Here is an 18,103-nt window from a genome sequence, read left to right on the forward strand (position 1 = left end):
ATGGTCAAACAAGCCGGGGTCAGGACGGGCAGCAGACGAGCGGAGTCAGGAACAAGCCAAAAGGTCAACAGGAAATCAGCAGAAAACAGGTCACAGGTTCAGGAACAACGGCAGGAGCTGAAGACAAGACAGCAATGAACCTGTGTGCTGATCCAGCTTAAATAGAGCTCTTTCTAGATGAGAGGGGTGGAGCCGGAATAGCCTGTGAGTCTTAACTCATCCACTGCCAGAGCCTTCCTGACAGGTTCCTAACACTACGTCAGTAGGCTCATTCAGCTTGCTATACCCAAGCAGGCTGCGAATCATCGACTGAGATCGTACACGCTTCTTTGATACACCAGAGGCAGCCTCCACGTGCCTAGACACGTGCTGACAATGAAACCATCAGCAAACCTTGCCCACGAACTTGACACCGATATGATACCTACACACCAGCTAAGTGATAGTCCTGGGGTTCTACCTCTCTCCTATTGCTGAGTTTCCACTCCTTCAGCCCCCTACCCCAGTTTCCTCCATGCTTCTCCACCTGTATCCCTGTTCTTAAACCTGGGCCATTACCCTCATCACCCCTTTTCACCCCTACCCCCCATGATCCACTATTTATTACCCCATGCTCGCTGTTATCCATGCGGCAAGGCTCCAGCCACCCCAGGATCACACCCCTCTCCTGGAACTGATAGAGGCCTAGCTGGCGTATACAGTTACATAGTAGTTGAGGTTGACTAAAGACAACAGTCCATCCAGTTCAACCTGTGCAGGTGTGTGTGTGTCAGTGACGTATTAATTTCCCATAACCCTAAATGTTGTGATCTTTGAGATGCACCTCCAAAAGCCTTTTAAATGTAGCCATACTCCCTACAGTTGCCACCAACTTTCTCCACATTAAACATCATATGCCATGTAGTGACCCACTCTGTTATTTTGTTCAGGTCATTCTGTAAGATTTCTATATCTTAATGAGAAGTTATTGCCCTGCCTATGTTATTTATGAATAAATTGAACAGAATTGGTCCCAGGACTGAGCCTTGGGGGACCCCATTTACCACTCCAGACCAGTTTGAGTAAGCGTTATTTATCACCACCCTGGACACGCCCCTGTAACCAGTTTTCCACCCAAGAAAAAACCTTGTGGTCTATGCCTCCAGACCTTAGTTTGTAGATTAAGCGTTAATGGGGAACTGTGTCGAATGCCTTAGCAAAATCCAGATACACCACATCCACCGGTCTCCCCCTATCTAGCTTACAGCTCGCCTCCCCGTAAAATGTTAACAGATTGCTTTGGCATGAACGTCCTTTTGTAAACCCGTGCTGATTACTGCTGATGAACTGCTGATGATTCTGTTGTCCTTAGCAAATTCTTGGATATAGTCCCTTATCACCCCTTCCAATAATTTACATACTATTGATGCCAGGCTGACTGGCCTATAGTTTCCTGGAATATGCCTCTGCCCTTTTTTGAATATTGGTATCACATTGGCTTCCCTTCAATCACCTGGTACAGTTCCTTTCAATTGACTGTCTGCAAAGATTAGGAACAACGGTCTAGATATAACACTACTGAGTTCCTTGAGTACTCTTGGGTGCAAGCGGTCCAGTCCTGGTGATTATTTGTGTTAATGTTATCAAGTCTATACTTGATTTCACCCTCTGTTAGCCATAGCGGCAACAATAGATTTAAAGAATTTCTTAGGGTTTTTTTTACTCTCCTCTGCTATGTGTCTCTCGTAGTCCATTCTTAGCCATCCTGATTTTGTTTTTACATTTCTTGTTAGATTCTTTGTATTGGTGGAAAGTCGATAATGTCCCCTACGATTTATATTTCTTAAAGGCCATTTTTCTTTCTCTGAGCATTCTTACATTAGGCTCTTCTATATTTATTTGACAATGACTTATCCCTGCTTTGCCGCTATTCTCAACTGTGATAGAAATTCCAGCTCTACCTCTTTCCTTTGGTTGGGGGGGGGGGGGGCCTAAAAAATACCCCCACTATTTATTACTTTCCCTCTTCTTCCCTATGGAGTTCTACCCACACGGATTCCACCTCCAACCTCCTTTCGCATTCCTTTTGGTTACCTCAGCCACAACTCTAAGCCCCCCAGACACGCTTCTTTAGTGTTTACCTGGACATAGTTTTCCACTATCCCCAGTTGTGTTTTTTGTTATGGGTATTAGGCCCTGGGTCTTGCCACTCCTAGTTTCTGGAGTAGCATGGCTCAAGGGCAGGGTGTGCTCTTCGGTGCTCAATGGGTTAACGTTTTATTGTTTTTGCTTTGATGTTTGCCTCTATTTGCCGATGTTGCATTATGCAGGGTTTGGTGCCTACGAGAGGCCGCTCCAACTCGCCAATCATCCGACTTTACTTCCCCTCATTGGTTCCACGTTATGGCTTCACGTGATTCTTCACCTCTCACGATCCTCTCATGGAATGTTCTTGGGTTAAACTCTAAATTTAAAAGGGGAACTACTTTTTCAATATTTAAAATCCAAATCCCCCTATCTAATTCTCCTTCAGGAGACGCATCTCATGGGGAGCAAATTCATGGCCCTTTAAAAAGCCATGGATACAAAAAGCTTTTCACGCCACCTACTCGACATATGCAAGAGGGGGTATTGGTGTTGATTCACAAGACGCTGGGAAAATATGTAAAACTGGTTTTCAACCTATGATCTTTGAAATACGTCATTGTTGCCTTATACACCCCCCCCCCCCCACCCTTCTCACTCTCACTATTGCATTCGATTCTGCAGAACTACATTTACATCTAACTGAAGTCACCAGGCTCGAAACATATAAAACTAAACCACGCCTCTTTAAACAAGGGGATAGAAACGGCCGGATGTTGACCCAGCACGACCAACTCCTCACATTAATCTCGGAGGTTGTTAACCGCGCGGGCGAGACAGTCTCCCCCCCCCCCCCCCGGAGCTTTTGGAGATCTTCAAACGTTTTTATGAATCACTGTTCGCCTCTGCTCTCCCTTCTGATTTTTGCTCGGACGACCTATATGGTCTGCTCGAACCCGTGGCCCTTGGATGGCTGTTGGATGAGGAACCCGAATTCCTCGGCGTGATACATTTCTTCCCTTCGGGGAAAGCGCCGTGCCCCGATGGCCTCCCTATGGACTTTTATAAGGCCCATGGCGAGCTGTTGGCCCCGCTGCTGACCTCCCTTTTCACCCAGTGCCTGACAGATGAGGTGCTACCCGCCTCCATGCGACATGCTCACTTAACCCTGATATACAAACCACCTAAGGACCCTAAATCCTGTGCCTCCTACAGGCCCATATTCCTACTTAACAATGATCTCAAAATTCTGACAAAACTCCTGGCCCTTAGACTTCACCTAATGCTAACATCTGTCATAGCCCCTGATCAAACAGGTTTCATGCCCCATAGATCCACAAATGTTAATCTTCGCAGACTGCATACAAAAATACACTCTCCACATCTCAATATAGGATCTTGTGTGTTGGCCTCTCTTGATTTAGAGAAGGCCTTCGACACTTGTCGAATTGCCTTTCCTGTGGGAGACGCTTCGTAGGATGGTGGTTCCCCCTAGTTTTTGTAAACTGGCTCAAGGTTTTGTATCAAAATCCTACTTCCTCGGTCAGACTGGGAGGAGGGCTTTCAATTCAATTGGTCAAAATCCCTACTTTTCCCAATAGATCCAACGGCTAAAGTAACAGCCTCTCCGATCACTCCATTACAATGGGTAGATTCTTTCAAATATATGGGGGTAGTGATCTCCCGACAGGCTCAGGGTTTCCTCCCTTTGAATTTGACTGCGGCTCTACAACAAGTAAAGACCAAATTGAAATCATGGGAAAATCTATCATTATCACTACTGGGTCGCATAAACTAAATAAAGATGAAAGTAATCCCCAAATTTATAGATCTACTACGTCACACTCCACAATGGATATCCAAATCCTTTTTTAAGGAGTTAAACCAGTTGTTCATGTATTTCCTCTGGGGCCCACACCCACCACGATACAAACTAAGCACTTGGATGTGACCATACTCTCAGGGGGGGCCTAGCCTTCCCTGACTGCCATACATATTTAATGGCTACCCAATTAGTCATAGTCGCATGGTGGTTAAATCCAGACCTTTCAAACCCATCCACACTCCTAGAAGCGATAATAGTTAACTCGCTGAAAGCTCTCAAGTGTCTTGTTTTTAGAAGCCCACAGGCTCCCTATGAACTAACTCCCTCCATGCTCATCACTATTCGAGCATAGAAAACCGGCTTGACATCCAAAAACTACCAAAATTCGTCTTTCTCTACTAATGCCCCATTGTGGCACAATCCTTCCTTACCCCACTTTTACACGCTCCCAGACCCACATGCATGGACCAAATATGGTACTAAATCTCTCATGTAGTTTCACACCAATCCTTATTTCCGCTGACATAACTCTTCATCTTCATACAATGTTCAAACACATTATCTCTTCCGTTACCTTCAGCTCTCTCATGCCTTCACTTTTTAATTTCCACATTCCTCTTGCGCAATCATACAGTCGGCCCTTGAAGAGATTCTTCACACAGAATGCCACAAAAAGCCCACCTCCCATTTTATACTCTCATTTAATGACATCCCTACGTCCTCTGGAGGGGCTTTGGTTGCGCTGGAAACAGGATATACTAGAACAAGATAATGATTACTGGGATCATGTGTGGGACTTTGCATTCCAGACCCTGGTCTCCCTACGTGATCGCCTTGTACAATTTTTAAGATAGTTCATGGAGCCTACTTTACTCCCTACAGGCTCAACAAAATGAACCCAACCAGTTCACCGGAATGTTGGCGATGTTGTCACTTTCTGGGAAACTTTACCCAAATTTCTCCTTTCATCCTTCCAGGACGGCCTACATTTGAGAGATTGTGGCTCTGCCTCACAGGAAACACAACTAATTTGCAGCTGTTTAAAAGGGTCCCACCCATCCTTAGCTTCAGTTCAGTTGTGTTTCCAACCTCACATCGGAACGTTTGTTTTTTTACTAACCTGAGGCAAATAGCTGGCCAAGAAGGTACCCCTGGAAGGCAGCTTCGGTCGGCCTAATAGAAGGTTCCTCCCTAGCTGTGTCCTGGAAACAGGAGCTTTCAGGTCGCCAAACATACCAGGTAGTGCGGTTTGCCTTACAGTGAAGGTCCCTCATACCTGAAGTCCTGTTGTCTCTGCAGGAAAGTCTCCTCCATTTGCTCCTCTAGAGCGGTAAGGATTTCGCCGGATAGAATTTCCCGCCAAGGAGCGCGCCCAAGCCTCGCTGTGAAGACCGGACAGCGATACCCGGAAGAGAGCGCAGCATGGAGGAGACGCCGGGGCCATGTGTTGTTCATGGCAGAATCTCCAGCTACGAAGGGGCTGTAAATTGCCCAAAAAAGAGACCAAAGCACAACGCATCCCTTAGGGGTATAAGTCGATACACAGGTGACTGCAGGGACATGAGACCGGGTAAGTGAAATTTACCGGATAATGGGGCCTACTGCTGCATACGTTCTAGGATCAGCAAGCCTTTAATTGTTCCCTTACTGACAGCCCTGTTAACAATCTGTGTCTGGGAGTAGCACATATGTTAAATAAGAGAGCGAGTTAATCACTTTGTTTCTCTCTTTTTGTTGCAGGTCGTTTCTCGGCCAGAAGGCCTCTGTCAGACCCTCCCCTACTTTAATAGCACAAACATGCTGGAAGTGCGATACTGTGGAGTAGTCTGTTTAAAGCCTTGCACACAAACCCTTTGAGCCATTCATGTGTTGGTAAATTGGCTGAGAATATCTGTTTTAATGAAGTTTTTCTTAAAGAGGTTGTAAACTTCTGAGTTTTTTTTTTTTTTTTTACACCCTGCAAAAGAAAGACATAATGAGCTAGTATGCATCGCATATTAGCTCATTATGAAATACTTACCTCAGAACGAGCCCCCGCCGTGCCGCTCACTCACCTCTATGACGGGCGACATGTCTAGTCGCCCGTCTTCCGGGATTGCGGCATCCGGCCATCTGATTGGCCGGAGCCGCGGTGACGTCACTCCCGCGCACGCGCGCTAGAGCACGGCAGGGGGCTCTGAAGGAACGGCACGATCGGCCGTTCCTTCAGAGCGCATGCGCCAGTGACGTCACTGGCGACATGTAAGGTAAATATCTCCTAAACGGTACATGTTTAGGAGATATTTACAGTACCTATAGGTAAGCCTTATCATAGGCTTACCTATAGGTACAAGTTGTAGAGGAGGGTTTACTTCCTCTTTAAATCAGTGCAGGAGGGTTGCCTAAATCCAGTCCTTGTGGACTACAGCTGCTACTCATCAGAGCTTAACGCTTGTGATCACAGATTAAGATCTGTCTGCTCTGGAATGTTTGCTATCTAGAGCAGGACTCTTTTTCTCTTTTCAGAATCTCAAAACATTTCCTATGCAAACAAGGAATGAACGAGATCCAAGGAAAGACACTAAAACTAAAGTGTGATTAGTTACTATGGAAAGGATTCCTTAAAGCAGTGTACACCACTCAAAGGATCCCTACACCAGCCTAGAATGGCAAGGACTTGGGGACACCCAGTCCAGAGTTATTTCTATTTACAATCACTGAAATATATCTTTTTTCATGAATAGATTCGCTGGTAAAATTCTCTACCGACTAATTGGCCTACACACTATAAGATTTTCGGAAGACTTTTTTCGTTAGACTTGCCATTTGATATGGGAACAGATCTAAACACTTTCGATTTATATGCAATGGCAGGCCCTTGCACTACATTGAAAAGGGTAAATCTGAAGGAAATCTACCAACAAAAGTTGGATGGTGTGTTTTCAGCTTTAGACTGCTGGGTGTGGTGATATCTTGCACAGGTTCTCTGGTTCAGTGTCTTGATCAGCTGTAGCTGCAAGTTAACCATCCCCACCTGTAGTAGAAGTAATCTCCCCTAAATAACTTCCTACATAAGAAGTATTTAGGAATTGAGATCTTTTTGAGGGCTGGTCACAATAAGGACAGAGCCCTTGTTAAAAGGAGGCATGAATTGCTAATTCTTATTATGTGGTTACAGCTATAGCAGACACCTGCTTACTATCTGGCCAAATAGATTTGGAAATCAGGAGCTTCTAAATTTATCTCAGTAATTAAAAGCTCACAAGACATCTTAAAGTTCCCGGTCCATAGTTGGAGGGTATGATGTCGTACTTAACAGACTCAGCTGTTCAGTCAGTTATAGCCTCTGCAAGAACAGCGGCTCTCATGAATACTGCAGAGAGAGCAGTGTGTGCAAAGCTTAGGAAGGAGATGTCTCTTCCAAGTTAAGACTTTGTGCCTGGCCTGGCAAAAGGATCCTTTTTGTGTGATCAAGGCCTGGAGGATGTTTATCTAGATCCTCAGGGAACAGGTTATCCCAATTTTTTTTTTTTCCCTCAATGGAAAAACATCTCAAACAGCCCCGATGTCTTCCAGATCATTCAGAGAGGATACGGACTGAAGTTTTTGTTCTCAGCCAGTGGCAGAGATAACTGTATCATATCCCTCAAAGAAAAACCCTGTTAAAGGGGATTCAAGAGTGGATGGAGCAAGGGTAAATACCCCTATACCGTGAAATCAGGTCTTCAAAGATTTTTTTGACTCTCACGCATTATGGTACAAACCCGGAAGAGATGCTTACAGGCAGGTTCCAATTCATCTGGAACTCTAAGCATTCCTAAGATTCGCAGTGGAAACTGCAAATAGGACAGCGTCATCTGCAGGGCCCAATATGGATCCCTTATCTGGGCTATAAGTTGACCCTTTCAAGATCAGCAAAACAGGCAGACACACAACAAGTGATGTCAGGCCTACAGCCGGCAGGGTGGCTGATAAATGTGGAGAAATCCTTAATAGAACCGGCTCAGGTTCAAGTCTGCCTGGGGTATAAGATAGATTTCAAAGAAACTGTTTTTTTTCCCCAGAGGAAAAGGAAAAGTGGTCTCGGCGGTGAAAAAATGTCTGTTTTCATCCTCTGTGTTTTCAGGGGACAGATCATGAGGATGTTTGGTCTGATTTACAGCTTGTATCCCAGCTGTAGAGTGGCCCAACTACACTCACGAGACCTTCAATATTTCCACCTGCTCTCTTGGAACAAGAGACCGAAGTTCCAAAAGGGGGGAGCTCACCTGGAAGGACATTTTAGGAAAAAAGTCCAAATCTATTCAAAACAATGCTACAACAGTAGCTTACCTGACACGCTAGGCGAGCATATGCCTTTCCTCCTCAAAACCTGATTCCAAGAATCATACAGAGACTCTGTGGATGGCTGCAACTGCGTCTCATAGTGATTGCCCCTTTGGGGGCCAAAGGGAACGTGGTTCGCGACTGATATCCCCATCAGTGACAGCTCCTTGGAAACTAACAGAGGTTCCAGATCTGTTAATACAAGGCCTCTTATTTCGCCCCAGGCCACAGGTTCTTCAGTTTATTCCAAAATCTGGAAAACATTCTGTACTTGGCAGAGTCAGAAGAAAACATTCCTCTGCTTCAATCCCCGTTATCCTGGAAATTGTACAGGATGGGGTAGATAAGGGGGTGCCAGTTAACACCCTTAGAGTACAGGTAGTGGCACTTCTGTTTTCTTAAGATAAAAGTCTGGACAAAGAGCCTTTTTTAATTAGGATTGGTTAGTTCAGGGATGAACGACCCCGATCAATGGAGCTAATGTTTCCGCTCGGAACTTAACGGAAGTACGAGAGACATTAGCTAGTGAACCCTCGGTACCTTCAGAGAAGGTTACTCTAAATATTTTGGCAAATAAGTTAACTTGCTGTCGGCAATTACCACAGCCAGAAGAGTGGGAGATTTACAAAAATGTGTCCATAAAGGAACCCTATGCTAATTCTCTAAGACAGAGTGATTCTTAGACCAGACCCACTGTGCCTACCCAAGGTAGTTTCTTCTGTTCACAGAAATCAAGAGATGGTCTTGTCACCTTTTTGTGTGAAAAACCTAGCTGTGCAAAAGAACGGAAATTCCATTGTCTGGATGTAAGAAGTGTCTTCTCACAAGATCTGGAAAGAACCAAGGGAAGCAAGCCATTAGCATGCCATATAAGGTGTCAGGTAAACCCACACCCGCAAAACTAAAGGCACGTTCCACAAAAGGCATGGCAACTTCCTGGGCCGAAAAAGCCGGAACATCCTGGGAGCAGTCCGCCATGTACCCATCTGGTCCAGCCAAGATACATTCCTAAAACACTATTGTGTGGAAGTACTGTCGCAACAAGACCTTGCCTTTGGCAGAAAGGTTTTACAGGCAGTGGTCCCACCCTAACGTAGGCCAGTATGGATTCCTTTATCATCCTCTCAAATGTAGGCCGTCCTGGAAGGGTGAAAGGAGAAAACTTACCGTTAGTGTACCGGTAACGGCCTTTCTCTTAATCCTTCCAGGACGGCCGGCCTACTTCCCGCCCAAGGTGGTGGCGAGTCTAAAGAATATGTATATATGTATGTATATGTGTGTAGCTGTTTGAATAACTATATTCCTTAAGGTTCGGTTGGAAACTACTTTTCTATTACTGAAGCTAAGGATGGGTGGGACCCTTTTAAACAGCTGCAAATTAGTTGTGTTTCCTGTGAGGCGGAGCCACAATCTCTCAAATGTAGGCTGTCCTGGAAGGATTAAGAGAAAGGCCGTTACCGGTACACTAACGGTAAGTTTTTCTGGTCCTGCCTCAAGATAGTGAATTACTGGGAAAAGGTATTGTCTCTCATCAACCAAGTCACGTCACTTTCTATTCAACCCTCCATGAGTGTTTGTTTATTAGGCTTGATAGATACCCTGGCTTTGACTACAGCAAAACAAACCCTGAACAGTCAGCTCCTATTTTACGCCAGGAAGCAAAAAGCAACAAAATGGACAAAGCCAATCTATATCCCAATTAGTGGTGCACCGAAATTTCGGCAACCTAAATTTTCGGCCGAAAATGGGCTTATTCCATTTCGGCCGAAAATGGGTTAAAGATGCCAATATTAAAAATGGCCGGCGCAGCGCAGGTTTCAAAAGACCCGCCTCTGGCCGGTGGCCTGCCTCCCGGTGATGTCACTACTACTACGACTGTTTATGAATGAACTAACACACCGGGTCGCTAATAGCTGTAACTAAGGGAGCGCTTCACTTCCCTATTAGGCGGGTATCTCCGCTGACAGGGAAGTGAAGCGCTCACATAGTTATAGCTATTAGCGGCCGCTCGCCGGTGTGTTAGTTCATTCATGCACATCTTAGTAGTAGTGACACCACAGGGAGGCGGGCCGCCGGCCAGAGGCGGGTCTTTTGAAAGGAAGGACACAGGAGGAGCTGAGTGACAGTAAGGAGATTGCATCATTGGGATGGGGAGGGACGCTGAGGCAGGGGGGGGAGGGACACTGAGGCGGGGGGGGGGGGTGCTGAGGCAGTTGGGGGGGGGGAGCTGAGGCGAGCTTAACAATGGTATTTGTATTATGCAGCATGAGGGGGGGGTTAATGTATTGCCACTGCTGGTCACTGATGCATTAGTGACCGACCAGTGGCAGTTAATTAACCCCTTTGTGCTGCCTTAGTGCAACCAGTATCAGTGCAACCCCCTCATGCTGCATAATACAAATACCATTGGTAATTAAATTAACCACTTGCCAACCCGTCACAGTACATATACTGTGACAGGGTGGCAGCTACAGGTGTACGTTACTGCCTGTTTTTGGTGTATGCCCCTGTTCTATCTATTTTAAAATCATTTGGGGGAAAAAAGTAATTTTCGGTTTTCGGCCAAGGGCATCCTGCATTTTCGGTTTCGGTTTTGGCCCATATTTTTCATTTCGGTGCATCCCTAATCCCAATGGAAGCGTCTTGTGCATGGTAATCTCCCGTTACATAAGGATACATACTCCCATAGGGATTGCCCCAACAAATATGATAAGGTATGGAACAGCTGGATAGCCGAGCCCATGACCGCACCAGTTTGTATCTCAATCAGCACCGTGAAATGTGATTTACATGCCTATATTGTAACCACTCCTGCAGAATGTATCACATGCATCTCATGCACAGGTCTATCCGCAAACGGCACCTCCTACATCTGAACAATGCTCAGAAACGAATTTGCGGACATCCTCATGGAATGATTTCTTCCCTCTTTCAAAGTTATCCTGTTTGAGTCATACATCAAGTTTTTGTTTGTAATGTTTAACTTGTTTTGTTTATAACCTCAATAAACAGATTTATAAAAAAAAATTACCAGTGGAGAATGACCAGATATACCCCTTAGCCATATAGTAAAATGTATGAAAGGATAGTTATTTTAGAGGAGCCTGTTATAAATGATATCTTAGATAGTTAAATAAGGCTTAGAAAATTAGAGTATTTGTTTCTCTCTAGAATGTAGAATATGCAATATATCTATTAACCCAAGCTCCTGCAATAGTTTACCGAAAGAAGATAGGTAGCAAGGGGATTGTACGTTAGGAGGAGGATGTCTTTCCAATTCTCTGTCGATTTCTCAGAAGATTTCAGGTGGAAAAAGCGCATTTATGCCGGTAAAATAAGGATTAAACATCCTTATAAAGCTCCAAGTGTTACTGTACCTGCTAACACGTCAGCTTCTTGGCAGTTCTGACGACCTCAGCCATCAGGGGTTAGAAGACCTCAAAATCAAGGTCAGAAAAAACCCTGGGTCCAAAGGCCCATTAAATCATGTTCCAAATCCGCATTATAAGGGTGCGCCCCCACTCGTTCGGGTGGGGGGGAAGGCTCCTACAGTTTTCACAAATTGGGGGAGGAGTGGTGCAGGACAGGTGGGTCTTGTCCACAGTGGCATGGGGCGACATGATAGAGGTCCGAGAGTTTCCTCCTCCTCAGTTTCTGGGTTCAAATGTCCCTGTTTGCCCAGTAAAAAATGAAGTCCTTGTTCCAAGCCCTGGAACATTTGTGGGCACAGGGCGTGATTGTGGAGGTTCCTACCAGCGAAAGATTCACAGGTTTTTACTCAACTCTCTTTACAGTACTAAAACCAAATGCGAGGTAAGACCCATTCTAGATCTCAAAGCTCTGAACCAGTATCTGATCGTTCTGCCTTTCTGCATGGAATCAATCTGCTCTGTGGTAGCCTCTCTAGGAAGAGGAGATTTTTTGGCTTCAATTAACCAATTTTTTAGGCTCCCTCAGAGGTTCTGCGTTTTGCAGTAGGGCAGTCCCATTTTCAGTTTGTGGCTCCGCCGTTCAGTCTGGTCTGGGTGTTTACAAAAATCTTGGCCCCGTTGTTGGCTCTTCTAAGGTCTCAGGGCATGTCAGTAATAGGTTACTTAGACAACCTGCTGATCAAGAATCTGTCTGGACCAGGTCTAAAACGGGATGTTCCCAGACCGTCCAGTTCTTAGAAGATCTGGGTTGCATTGTGAAGATTCTGGAATATTAGGGTTTAATTTTCGATACTGCTCATGCAAAGGTTTTTCCCGTCATCAAAAAAGGTTCTGGCCCTGAAGGGTCTGGTGCGGTTGGTAAGAGGGAAAAAGGTTCCCTCTATATGGCTGTGCAGGAGACTGCTAGGCAAGATAGTGTCAACATTCAGAGCAGTCCCTTATGCGCAATTCCACTTCAGACTATTCCAGAACAATATTTTGTCCGCTTAAAACAAAAAGCTCCGAGCTCTGGATTCCCCAATGTTTCTTTCCCCAAGGGTAAGACAGGATGTGGCCTGGTGGTTGGTCCTCAGCATCCTAAGCAAGGGGAAGTCTTTTCTGCCTGTGACATGGAAGGTAGTAACCACAGACGCCAGCCTTATTGGCTGGGGGGCGGTCCTTGAGGAAAACTCTATCCAAGTAAGGTGGTCTCAGGTAGAAAAGGTTTACCCATCAACACATTGGAGGTCCGAGGAGCCCATTTGGCACTGGTTTCTTGGACGACCACACTGCGGGGCTGTCCTGTCAGGATTTAGTCTGACAACGCGACTCTGGTGGCTTATATCAACCATCAGGGGGCACCAGAAGCCAATTGGTTCAGAAAGAGGCGAACCACATACTGACATGGGCAGAGAGGTATGTTCCATGTCTTTCAGCAGTATTCATCCCAGGTGTGGACAATTGGCAGGCAGACTTTCTAAGTCGCCAGCAATTGTGTCCAGGGGAATAGTCCTTACATCCTGAGGTGTTTCAGCTGACCTGTCAACATTGGGGTACCCCCGACGTAGATCTTTTGGCATCCAGGTTCAACAACAAGCTCGACAATTTTGTCTCCATAACCAAGGATCCGTTCGCTATCGGAACAGATGCCTTAGTGACCCCTTGGTTACATTTCAGCCTGATGTATGCATTTTCTCCGATCCAACTTCTGCCAGGGTTAAACAGAATTTAGGTGGAAGGGAAACCAGTGATCCTGGTGGTTGCTGTGTGGCCAAGGAGGTCTTGGTTCGCAGAGATTGTGAGGTTAGCCATGGGGGAGCCATGGTTGCTTCCATGTCGACCAGATCTGCTCTCCCAAGGTCCCATATTCCATTTTGCTTTACTGTCGCTGAATTTGACGGCTTGGCTATTGAAACCAAAATCTTGAAGGATCGGGTGAATCTCTGGCTCGGTTTTGGCTACATTGATTAATGCCAGAAAACCCGTCTCTTGGAGAATCTATTATAGAGTTTGGAAATCCTATATCTCTTGGTGTGAATCCAAGAAATGGCATCCTCTTAAGTATGTCATTGGTAGAATTCTTGCTTTTCTTCAGGTAGCGGTGCTCCTAAAATTGGCATTAGGGACCATTAAAGATCAAGTCTCAGCCTTGTCGGGTTTTTTACCAGAGACCTTTAGTGATGCACTTTTTGGTGCAGACATTTATGCAAGGTGTGATTCGCATGGTTCTGCTAATTAAGTCACCCATGTGTCCTTGGGACCTAAATCTTGTACTCTCGGCGCTGTAGAGGCAGCCCCTTGAACCTATCAGACAGATTCCCTTGGTATTATTGGTAAGGAAATTTTGTCTTTTTGGTTGCTATAACCTTAGCCAGGAGTGTCTCAGAGTTAGTGTCTCTTTCCTGTATAGAGCCATTTTTGATCCTTCATCAGGATGAGGTCGTTTTTCGGCCTCATCCATCCTTTTTGCCTAAAGTAGTATTAGGGTTTCACCTAAACCAGGATATAGTTCTGCCTTCCTTTTTTCCAAATCATCAGACTCCAGAGGAAAGATTGTTGCATTCACTAGATGTGGTTCATGCAGTTAAAGTTACATAGTTAGTGAGGTTGAAAAAAAGACATCCGTCCATCCAGTTGAACCTATGTGTGTGTGTGTTTGCTGTTAACCGTACATTGTATACCCCTGTATGTTGTGGTCTTTAAGGTGCCCATCTAATAGTTTTTTGAAACTATCAATGCTCCCTGCTGATACGACTGCTTGTGGAAGAGAATTCCACATCCTTACCGCTCTTACAGTGAAGAACCCCTTACGCACTTTAAGGTTAAACCGCTTTTCCTCTAGTTTTAGTGAGTGGCCATGTGTCTTATTGTATTTCCTTTCTCTGAATAGTTTGTTCTTATGCTAGGGCCGCCAGTACAGTATTTGTACATTGATATCATATCCCCCCTCAATCGTCTTTTCTCCAGAGAGAATAAGTTCAGTGCTTGTAGTCTTTCCTCATAGCTGATGTCCTCCATTCCCCTAATTATTTTTGTTGCCCTTCTCTGGACTCTTTCCAGTTCCAGCACATCCTTCCTGAGGACCGGTGCCCAGAACTGGACAGCATACTCCAGATGTGGCCGGACCAGAGTCTTGTAGAGCGGGAGAATAATCTCTTTATTTCTGGAGTGAATCCTCTTTTTTATGCATCCCAGTATTCTGTTGGCTTTGCTTGCAGCGGCTTGGCATTGCATGCCACTGCCGAGCCTGTTGTCTACCAGTACCCCCAGGTCCTTTTCCATCCTAGACTCACCCAGAGGTTCCCCCCCTAGTGAATAGCTTGCTTTCTGGTTTCTGGCACCCAAGTGCATTACTTGGGACACAACCCTGGGGGACCCCACTTTCCACACCCACCCAATCTGAGTACTCCCCATTAATCACCACCCTCTGGACTCCTGGAGCCAGTTCTCTATCCAGGTACTCACCTTATGGCCCATACTTACCTTCCTTAGTTTGTACAGTAAGCGTTTGTGGGGAACGGTGTAAAGGCCTTTGCAAAGTCCAGATACACCACATCCACAGGCTTTCCTTTATCTAGGTGGCAGCTCACTTCATTGTAGAAGGTGAATAGATTGGTTTGGCAAGAACGATTTTTCATGAATCCATGCTGATTACAACTAATAATACCATTTTCATTACTAAAGTCTTGTATGTGGTCCCTTAACATCCCCTCCAAAATCTTGCAGACTACAGATGTTAGGCTGACCTGCCTATAGTTACCCAGGATATATCTTGGCCCTTTTTTAAATATTGGTACCACGTTGGCTTTTTTCCAATCAGCTGGCACCATACCCGTCTGTAGACTATCCTTTAAAGATCAAGAATAATGGTCTGGCAATCACCTGGCTGAGCTGTTTAAGAACCCTCGGGTGCAAGCCATCCTGTCCCAGTGATTTATTTATGTTAAGTTTCTCTAGTTTAGTTCTAAGTCTATCTTCTGTTAGCCATGACGGTACTTCCTGAGGTGTGTTGTTTAGTTTGGCCTTACAAGCTGGGTTCGTGTAGCCCCCCGATTCTTTTGTGAAGACTGAAGAGAAGAAATTATTTAACACTTCCGTCTATTTGAAGTCATCTGCACTAATTCGTAGTACTGATCCGTTTTTTTTGTATTGCCAGAAGGGCCTAGGAAAGGCAAAGCGGCAACTACTTCCACTATCTCTAGGTGGATTCATCAAGTCCTTGTTCAAGCTTATGGCTTAAAGGGTAAGATTCTGCCTTTTAAGTTAAACACATTCTACCAGGAGGGTGAGTGCTTCTTGGGCAGTGCATCATCAAGTATCTGTGGCTCAGATTTGCAAAGCTGCTACTTGGTCTTTAGTTCATACATTCACAAGGTTTTATCAAGTGGATGCTAGAGCCAGATAAGGGGCTCAGTTTGGTATTAGCGTTTTGCAAGCAGCACTATAAGTTCCTATTGTTCTTTGCCCAGGAGCAGTTATGGGATTCTATGACCTCTCCCCACAAGGGCATTACTTTAGGACATCCCAGAAAGTCATTACCTGCTCTGTGTCCCATGATGTACGATAAATAAAATAGGATTTTTCCTACAGCTTACCTGTAAAATCCTTTTCTTGGAGTACATCAGGGGACACAGAGGTCCCTCTCCTCTTTTTCCTGGGATCTTCATTGCTTGCTTCAAAAACGGAGGTTCTTCCTGTATGGGAGGGGTTATATGGGAGGAACTTCTTGTCTATTGGTTGCCCGTGTCCATTCACCTAAAGTAGTATATAACCCAGATAGTCATTATTATTGCTCTGTGTCCAGTGATGTACTCCAAGAAAAGGATTTTACAGGTAAGCTGTAGGAAAAATCCTATTTTTCTTGACAGTAGGTGGTGAAGGAAAAAGTCAATTTCTTAAATCTGAAATGTTTTACACTGCAGTGATCGTTTTAAAGGACTTATTGTTCATTGCATTGACATGCATTTGAGGTTTGTATTTTGAGAATGGCCTTTCATTGATATTGTATGTGAAAACTGTGTCTTCCAGGCATTTGATGTTGTGGAAAGAAGTTTCCTGGAATCCATTGATGATTCCTTAGCAGAGAAAGCAAGCCTACAGTCACAGCTCCCAGAGGTAACAAAATATATTGAGAGATGAGTCATATTTGTGAAAATAATTCTGAAAAGTAGTAGCAATTCTCTTTGTAATAACCAATCGGATTCCAACTGTCACTTTCTCCGTTCAAGACAAAAATTAAAGCAATAGATCTATTGAACTCCTTTTCATAAATTGTTGCTTATCTTGTAGGGAAAATGTTAGTTTGACGTGTATGTACTTTAACCGCTTGCCGACCGCCGCACCACTATTTACTGCGGCGGTCAGCCTCTCTCAGGCAAAGCGACGTAGGAGTACGTCGCTAGCCTGTGAGGCTCTAGGGAGCGAGCGCGTGCCGCCGGAGGCGCGCTCCCACGCGGTCACTGACCCCCCCCACGTGTGTGCCCGGCGGAGCGGATGTCCGCCGGGCGCTCGCGATCGTCCGTTACACCGGAAGAAAGGCAGGCGGCTAATGTAAACAAAGCCGCCTGTTATTCTTCCCTGTGTAAGAATGGAGATCACACGGTTCTACTATGTAGGACCGTTGATCTCTGTTCTTACACTAGTAGCCACAGCCAATCACCGTTAGAAACACGCCCCTAGGGACACACTTTACCACTCGCTCTTCAATAAAGTTAACTTCTTCACTGCCAGTGTCATTTTTACAGTAACAGTGCATATGTATAGCACTGATTACTGCAGTAATGTCACTGGTAACCCCAAAAGTGTCAAAAATGTCAGTCAAGGGTCCGATCTGTCCGCCGCAATGTCGCAGTCCCGCAAACAAAAAATTGCAGATCGCCGCCATTACTCGTTAAAAAAAAAAAACAACAAAAATCTTTCCCTTAGTTAGTAAACGCAATAACTTTTGCGCAAACCAATCAAAATACGCTTTTTGCGATTTTTTTTTTTTTTCTTACCAAACATAGGTAGCATAAAACAAATTGGCCTAAAATGTTAAAAAATTTTGATTATTAAATTTTTTTTTGGGAATTTCGTATAAAAAATTTGAAAAATATTGTTATTTTTGCAAAATTTATGCTCTTTTTTTGTTTATAGCGCATGATCAAAAAATCGCAGAGGTGATCAAATACCACCAAAAGAAAGCTCTATTTGTGGGGAAAAAAGGACGTCAAATTCGTTTAGGTGCAGCGTTGCACGACTGCGCAATTGTCCGTTAAAGTTCCGCAGTGCCGAATCGCAAAATAGGCCCTGGTCAGGAAGGGGGTAAAATCTTCCCGGGCTTAAGTGGTTAATCCTAGCAATGAACTTTTCCTTTTTGCTCTCTTTCTGTCTGTTAAAAATACCATGGAAAATGTTTTGTTCTATCTGTTGCTCTGCCAGAAATCTATTGCTGTCCTATACACTCTGCAATGTTGTCTCACAGTCTTAACTTCCTGCCTAGGTAACATTTGTGTAATTC

The 18,103-nt window shown here is 44.9% G+C and overlaps 1 protein-coding gene across 1 annotated transcript in view; it reads left to right on the forward strand.

The window, feature by feature from the left end:
* Nucleotides 1-18,103, forward strand: part of TAB1 (TGF-beta activated kinase 1 (MAP3K7) binding protein 1) — a 340,288-nt gene that overhangs the window by 76,748 nt on the left and 245,437 nt on the right. The window contains exon 4 of the mRNA XM_082266654.1: nucleotides 16,633-16,719. Coding sequence (XP_082122780.1) covers nucleotides 16,633-16,719 — 87 coding nt within the window. The remainder of the gene's footprint in view (nucleotides 1-16,632; nucleotides 16,720-18,103) is intronic.

Source organism: Pelophylax lessonae (genome assembly GCF_965119305.1).
Source record: "Pelophylax lessonae genome assembly, chromosome: 8".
In the NCBI taxonomy this organism is placed as follows: Eukaryota; Metazoa; Chordata; class Amphibia; order Anura; family Ranidae; genus Pelophylax; species Pelophylax lessonae.